The sequence below is a fragment of the Emiliania huxleyi genome, assembly GCF_000372725.1.
Source record: "Emiliania huxleyi CCMP1516 unplaced genomic scaffold EMIHUscaffold_50, whole genome shotgun sequence".
Classification (NCBI taxonomy): Eukaryota; Haptophyta; order Isochrysidales; family Noelaerhabdaceae; genus Emiliania; species Emiliania huxleyi.
In genome coordinates this window covers 110,159-117,443 of record NW_005198243.1, presented here as the reverse complement: position 1 = coordinate 117,443, position 7,285 = coordinate 110,159, and the positions used below count along the sequence as shown (strand labels likewise).

The following is a 7,285-nucleotide window of genomic DNA, read 5'->3' as shown; positions in this document are numbered from 1 at the left end:
CGCCGCCGATGGCCCGGCCGCCACCGCCACGATGGGCGGCCGCCTCCCGCCCACCCGCACCGCCGCCCCGGCCACTGCCACCCGCGCCGCCGCCTCGCCCAACGCCGCCGCCGGCCCACCCTCCCGCCCGTCGCCGCTGCCGCCGCGCCGCCGCTGCCGCCCTCCGGGCCGCCTCCGGCCCCGCCACCTGCCTCGCCGCCGCCCACGCGACTGGCCTCGCCGCCGCCACCGCCACCGCCCTCCCCACCGTCCTCCCCTCCGCTCTCACCGCCGCCGACGCGCCGCCACGCCGCCTCGGCCTCCGCCCTCGCCGAGCCGTCGCCACCGCCCTTCTCGCCGCCTCTGCCGCCCGTGCCGCCTTGGCTGCCGCCTATTCCGTGGCCCTCGCCACCGCCGCCGCCGTCGCCGCCGCCGCCGCCACCGCTACCGCCGCCTCCCGCCCCGCCACCCCCTCCGACACCGTCACCCCCCCTCCCTCACACCATCCCGGCCGGCCTCCTCCGTTCTAGCCCCACTCCCACACACCACCACCAACCTTGCCGCGCCCTCGCCGCCCGAACAGCAGCCAGGGGTGGTGGGGGAGGAGGGAGAGGACGATGAGGTGGAAGTGGAGGTGGAGCAGGAGGAGTCGGAGGAGGAGAAGGAGGAGGAGGAGGAGGCGATGAGCGACGACGGGGTGGAGGAGGTGGCGCCACCGCCTCAAAGCTCCGCCGCTGCCGTTCCGTTGCTGGAAGGCGGCGACGTGCAGATCTCTGCCGCATCAGGCGCTTCGGAACTAGTCTATAGTCAATGTGAGATGATCCTTACTTACCCACTCCCTTGCTTGCACCGCACAGGCTTGCTGCCCGAGCACTTGCCGCACCAGCGTGCGCTCTGCTCGCTCCACCCCTTCCATGCGTCCGAGAGGCCGGTCGCGGCGCCGGTCGATGGCAACGAGGCGGCCTGCCCCAACTGCTACTGCTTCGCGTGCGACGCGCCCGTGTCCGCGTGCCGCCACTGGCGGGGCGGCGACGCGCCGGCGCACTGCAATGCGCATAGTGGCAGCGCTCTGTGGCGCCAGAAGCGCATCAATGCGAAGCGGCAGCGCACGCGGACGGTGCGGGCAGCGCAGGCGTCGGTCGACCCACAGCTTGCGCAGCCTTCTCGATCTGGACTGAGGAGCGGGCTTGGGTGAGGTGCATCGCACGGTTCTTCGGAGGCGCAGCCCCTGTGCCTATTGCAATGAGAGCCATCATGAGACGACGTGAGCACGTGACCGGCCCGGGCGACGAGAGGTAACAAAAGTATCGCCTTATCGCAGGGGGTAGTGCGCGCACGGAGATCGGATATTGTTTCAGGTGACACACACCAGTGCGATAAATCTGTAAGGTTCTGTGAGAAAAAACACAAACGCAGACATACTACACTGTGCCGTAACTACATGAGTCTCATAAAGCCGTACCGGTAACTACATGAGTCTCATGGATGCGACGGCAGGCCAGCAACGCCGGCTACAGCAAGGCGACGCCGGGAGAGAGCCGTGCGGTCGCCATCGGTGCCAGCTCCTCCCAGGCAAGAGTGGCCGGGTTGAACCGCTCGACCATGTTAGCCGCCCTTTCGCCCCCAGCCTCCTCGTCATATTTCGTGCCCCCCACAGCGTACAGCTTCCCATAGAGCGCCCCCACAACGAGCTCGCTCCGTCCCGTCGCCATCGGCGCCACCGCCTCCCACGCGTTTGCTGTCGGGTCGTACCGCTCGACCGAGCTGAGGTGGCCGCCGTCGCCATCGCCGCCCACAGCGTACAGCTTTCCTTCGAGCACTGCCGCAGCGTGAGCAGCCCGCGCCTCCGCCATCGGCGCCACCGCCTCCCACGCGTCCAACGCCGGGTCGTACCGCTCGGCAGAGCTGAGCTGCGGGCTGCCGTGTAGGCCGCCGTCGTGGTGGTAGCCCCCCACAGCGTACAGCTTGCCGTCGAGCACCGCCAAACCGAGAGAGTCCCGAGCCGTCGCCATCGGCGCCACCGCCTCCCACGCATCCAGCGCCGGGTCGTAGCGCTCGACCGAAGAGAGCCAGCCGCCGCAGTACCCGCCCACAGCATACAGCTTGCCATTGAGCACCGCCATGGTGAGAGCTGATCGTGCCGTCATCATCGGCGCCACCGCCTCCCACGATTTCGTAGCCGGGTGGTACCGCTCCACCGAGCTGAGGACGTCGGCCCCGACGCCTCCCGCTACGTAGATCTTGCCATCGAGCAGCGCCGTGCAGGTGTATTTGCTTTCAGTCAGCGTGGGCAGCGCCACAGCCTCCTCCTCCCACGCATTCGTTGTCGGATCGTACCGTTCCAGCGAGTTGACAAGCACGCCGCTGATGTCGTAGCCGCCGATCACGAGCAGGCGCGGCCTCTCGCGCTTCGCGAGCGTCTCCTTCCAGCCGCGGCGCCACGCGCGGCACGCCCCCTTGGCGACGTGCTCCGTGGTCGGCAGCTGGGCGAGGATGTGCGGCACGAGGTCCGGCGAGAGGAGGACCTCGGAGAGGATCCACTCGGGCTGCTCCACGAGCCGTGCGGCGTGCTCCTCCGCCACGCGCAGCGCGGCGGCGCTCCAGAGGGGCGCCTGCTTGTCGATCAGCTCGATCAGCTGCTCTTGCGAGAGGCCCGCGAGGCGGGCGCCGATGCGGTGGGAGGCCATCGTGAGAGAGGAAAGAAAAAACCTCGCCCTCGGGGAGTCTCCCCCGCCGGTCTCCTCCTTCGCATTTTTTCTTTTATTTTGAGAGCAGAACGCCGGGTTTGTCTTGTATGTGCGTGTCGGGCCGGGGTGTGTGCGAGGGGCAGAAAGGGGCGGGGGCGTGCGGGGCAGAGGCCCAACGTCGGGCGGCTTGTCGGGGTCCGAAGATTTCGAGAGGGGGAACTCCGTTCGAAGCACGGCCGCAGAGACGCGTCTCACGAGACTATCCAACATGCTCTCCCCGCTTTTCATCTCCACCGTCGTTGCCGTGGTCTCGGTGACCGCCGCCACCTCCACGGCGACGCTGCAGCTCGAGCTGCAGCGAGCCTGCGCTAACGCAGGCGTCGAAAACGCCAGGGGCCTTCTGGCGCACGCAATACAGCTGCACAGGGGCGATTCTAACGGGCGGTCGACCGAAGATGCGGTGCTGCTGTAGCCTGTACGCCACCATCGCCGCCGCCAACTCGACCAACGACGTCAACCTGACCGACGCATTCGTGGCCGCCACATGGGGCTCGGCTTCATCTACCTCCAGGGCGACGGCGTGCGGCGCGATCGAGTGCGGGCGTATGACCTTTTCGAGCGCGCGTGGGACCTTTCCGAGCGCGCGGAGGCGCCGCGCTACTACGAACGTGCCACCAGTTTGTCAAGCGCCTTTTCATGCTCCGCGCCACGTCGCGCCGTACCTCGTCGGCACTGCTTATATGATCGCCGACGTCTTCACCAAGACGCAGGCGACGAGAGCTATGTTCTTCACCTGTCGCGACTACATGCTCAACGCCAGCAACGGCCCCGGCTGTGGAGCAAGCTCGTCGCGACCGTCGGCAAGGCGTGAGTCATCACTGCCTCTTCGCCGAAGACGCGCGAGTCGTCCGAGATAGTTGCCGATGCAACTAGGGGGGAGCGTTAGAGACGACTCTCTCTCTCCCAACTGTGAACAGTCGTTATCTCTATATGCGCAGCTATTCATAGCCGCGCATGTTGTTTGTGTGTGTATCCGCGCTCTTGGCGCGATTACGAGACGGACTAGTTTGTGTTGCACTAGTTGTACTTTTCGTAATAGTATTCCGCATTCATTGCGAGGGCGGACCACTCCTAGCGTGCAGACCGCGGGAGCTGGTGCCGCGGCCAGTGTAGACCTGGCCTGCGCTGTGACGCGCGCGCTCATCTTCATACAACGGTTTAGAGAGTGGTTGTTGTATGTGTTGATGTCGTTACAGTATACGTGTACGCAGAATTCATTCGACTGTGTCACAAGTGTCATGCAATGCCGAGCTGCGCGTGTGACGGCTCCATCCTTGAAACGCAAAAGCATCCATGACGATGTGTCTCAACTCTACGGGGGTGTGGAGGGTGAGTTGACCAGGGGTTGTGCGCTGGGCCCTCCTGCTCGGCTCCAGCGAGTCCTTCTCAGCGACCTCCTCGAGGAGGTCGCCGGCATCGCCAACGCCCAGCTCCGCGAGCCGCCCCTCATACCTGCGGTAGAGGCTGTCGGCGACGCGCGCGCGCTTGAACAGAGCCGCGAGCGGCTCTCCCAGGTCGATGGCGGGCGAGGCCGCCATCGAAAAGGCCTGGTGCCCGGCCGCGTGGCCCCCGGGCTGCGGGTGGGTGCTCGCTGTGGCGGCCGCCGAGAGGGCAGAGAGCGGCGGCAGGCCGCCGACGGCGTACAGAGTAGAAGGATCTGACCTCAAGGGTGGCTGATGTAACCAAGCGCTGGTAGCGTGGTTTGACCTCACATCCATGGTATCACAGTGTGCCGGCAGTCGCCGAGCAGTGTCGCTCACACAAGCCGCAGCACAAGTGACTGAGGGCCAGTGAGGGCGAGCCCATCGCTGTCACAGCTGTGGCAGCCGCACAGTAGGCTGTGTCAACTGTGCAGAGTGTGTGAGCAGCAGAGGAGCTGCTCTCCAGGGTTCTGTCGCAAAGAGCTGCATGCCACCGAAGGCGCTGTCGAGGACGAGGCGGTTCGCCGAGCTTGGCGAAATCGGGGGACGCCCCGCCACCGACGAGCGCGTTGGAGTATTCACTGCGGACAAAGACGGCTACACGCACACGAGCCGCGGGCGTGTAGCCGTCATAGCGGCGAGGCGCGGGACCGTCTGTGGCGAAGTGGGTCGCGTCCCCGGATTTCCGTTTACTCGCCCAGTTACTCGACCGGGAATGCCGGGGGGGCTAGATCTAACACCTGACGCGCGAGCGAACTCACAGTATCGATTGTTCTGCGTTTAAAAACCCGCGAAGCCACACATCAAGCAAGACCCACTCGGCCGCAGCGCGGGGCCGCGCCCACGCACCGGACTCGAGAGGCGCTTGCGAGATTTCCCCGCGACATAGTACTCATGCGCACAATTCCGCGGCCCGCCATGCTGTTCTCGTGGTGCGCCCCAAGCGGCACGGCATGCGCAAAGGGGCGACGGCACCGCGCCCGCAGCAAATGTGCACCCCAAAACTCCTCGACCCCGCCCCGCCCCCGCAAGCACCGCCTCTCTCCTAATGTGTCACTCCCCCGCCGCGCAGCCGCGCCGTCAGCGCAGCTTCCGCGCCATCCGCGCCGTCTCCGCACCGCACCGTCCGCGCCGTGTCCGCGCCGTGTCCGCGCCGTCAGCGCTGGGGCAGCGCCGCCTTTGTGGCGGGGCAGCGCTTGAGGAGCTTGGCCTGGATGCGCTTTCCGTACAGGGTCGAGCGGAGGGTGGGCAGGTGCGGCGTGATCTGTGCGACGAGGAGGGCGACCACGTCGTCCTTGCCGACGGTGAGGAGGGTCTGGATGACATAGTTTGCGAACGGGTCGTGCAGCAGCGTGGCGAACGCCTCGGACGCGGTCAGCTCGTTGGCGACCACCGCGACTGCGGTCGGGTCGCCCGACTTGAGGCACCTATGGGGAGAGATGGGGAGAGATGGGGGAGAGAGGAGGGAGAGATGGGTCGCCCGACGTGAGGCACTTTTCGATCACGTTGGAGGAGAACTTTTGGAGGGAGAGCTCCGCGAAGCCGCCGCGCAGCGCCTGCACGACCGCGTGCGTGAGCGGCGGCTGGCGCAAGTCGAGGATGTACTGCACGACGTAATTGCCTGTTCACAGCTGCAGGTGTGAAGAGACGCCGTTCACAGCCAGAGGATGTACTGCACGACGTAATTGCCAAACGGGTCGACGACGAGCTTGGGCGCGAGCCGCACGACCTCGCCGATGATCTCCTCGCGGTGCGGCGCCGGGGCGTGGTCCAGGCAGCGCTGCAGCACGCAGCAGCCGTGCCGGTGCGTCGCGATGGCGAGGCAATCCGAGACGGCGCGGTCATAGATGCCCGCGGCCAGCTCGGCGGGCAGCGCGGCGAGGCAGCGCTGCACCACGTGGTTCGCGTTCATGTCGCGGATGAGCTGCATGATCGAGGGCAAGAGGGCGGCGCACAGGGCCGACTGCTGGGCGGCACTGTCGGCGCACTCCACCATCTTTTGCACCACGCGCGTCCCGTGCACGTTGAGCGCGACCTGTTCACAGCTGGAGGTGTGAAAGACGCGCTGCTCGCACCACGCGCGTCCCGTGCACGTTGAGCGCGACCTCGACCATCCGCTCGACCGTGCCGTCGATGAGTGCGGCGCGCTGCTCGCCGGTGCCGTACTGCACTAGCTTCTGCACGAGGTAGTTGCCGAACGGGTCCATGCCGAGGGAGACGACGTCCTCCTTGGTCGCCTAGTAAAGTACTGGCCGTTCACTCATTAACGGGTCCATGCCGAGGGAGACGACGTCCTCCTTGGTCGCCTCGAAGATGAGGTCGACATGCGGCTTGTGGCGCAAGTCGAGCTGGTCCTGGAAAAAAGAAAACGGGGCGGGCGTGTTTCTTGTGTCGGCGTGTGTGGTGGCGGCGTGCCGTTCTCCCATCCCTCCCTTGGGTTGTGTGTTTTCTTTCTTTCTTTCTTTTTGGCGTGCGGCGTGCGTGGCGAAGCGGAGCTGGGCGAAAGATGCGGAGAGATGGGAAGAGATGGGGGAGAGGTGGCGAGAGAGATGGCGATAGGCCTGCAGGAAGCGGCAGCCGTTCTGCTCGTGGGCGAGCTCGCGCAAGCCGCCCATCTCGTGCGCCTCGTCGACCGTCCGGATCTCGCGCCTACGGGGGGGGAGATTGCGGGAGATACGGGGAGATTGCGGGAGATGTGCGACTCGTCGACCGCCGCATCTCGCACCCCCGAAACATCAGCCGCTTCGGGTGGTGGCGCGCCTCGCCGCCGCCGGCGCCGGCCGCGTCGTGCTTGCCGAGCTTGCCGCCGCCGCCGCCCATCCAGCCGCCCCCGTGCGGCTGCAGCGGCGGCGGCGGCTTCTGGGGTGCGCCTCCTCCCATCGCCGCCGACATGGCGACCGGGTCCCAGCCGCCGATAGCGGGTAGGGACGAGGGGTGGTACGGGTAGTGCTGCGGCGGCGGCTGCTGCGGCAGCAGGCCGGCGGGCGTGGTTTGCGGGAGGAGGTACTGGGGCATGACGGCGACGAGCCCTATCCGAGCCTTGGCCTCGAGAGAGGAAGCCGCGCGCCTACTCTCGGAGAATCTCGGAGAGTCTCGCGCCATCTCGGGTGCTCTCGGGCCATCTCGCGCGCCGGCTCT

General features: G+C 66.8%; 2 protein-coding genes across 2 annotated transcripts; both read right to left on the bottom strand.

Moving 5' to 3' along the window:
- Window positions 1-807: 807 nt before the first annotated feature.
- Window positions 808-2,666, bottom strand: EMIHUDRAFT_211711 (hypothetical protein; the record flags this gene model as incomplete). Its single annotated transcript, XM_005766690.1, has 2 exons — window positions 808-942; window positions 2,445-2,666. 2 exons carry the CDS (start codon window positions 2,664-2,666, stop codon window positions 808-810), a joined length of 357 nt encoding a protein of 118 aa, XP_005766747.1.
- Window positions 2,667-4,899: 2,233 nt separating this feature from the next.
- On the bottom strand, window positions 4,900-6,740 carry EMIHUDRAFT_416268 (hypothetical protein). Its single transcript, XM_005766689.1, has 6 exons — window positions 6,709-6,740; window positions 6,454-6,501; window positions 6,253-6,384; window positions 5,826-6,182; window positions 5,642-5,751; window positions 4,900-5,574 (listed from the first exon to the last, which is right to left on the bottom strand). The coding sequence occupies exons 3-6, from the start codon at window positions 6,352-6,354 to the stop codon at window positions 5,304-5,306; spliced, it is 840 nt and encodes a 279-aa protein (XP_005766746.1). The 5' UTR covers window positions 6,355-6,384; window positions 6,454-6,501; window positions 6,709-6,740; the 3' UTR covers window positions 4,900-5,303.
- Between the last annotated feature and the right edge of the window lie 545 nt (window positions 6,741-7,285).

What these genes read in the sequence shown, in the direction of transcription:
- EMIHUDRAFT_416268 (XM_005766689.1), bottom strand. Translation starts at nt 6,354, where the DNA reads ATGGACCCGTTCGGCAACTACCTCGTGCAGAAGCTAGTGCAGTACGGC. An exon ending in ACCCGTTTGGCAATTACGTC is followed by an intron (nt 5,752 to 5,825) that starts GTGCAGTACATC and finishes TACGTCGTGCAG; the next exon opens with TACATCCTCGACTTGCGCCA. An exon ending in TCCTCCAACGTGATCGAAAA is followed by an intron (nt 5,575 to 5,641) that starts GTGCCTCACGTC and finishes CTCTCCCCATAG; the next exon opens with GTGCCTCAAGTCGGGCGACC.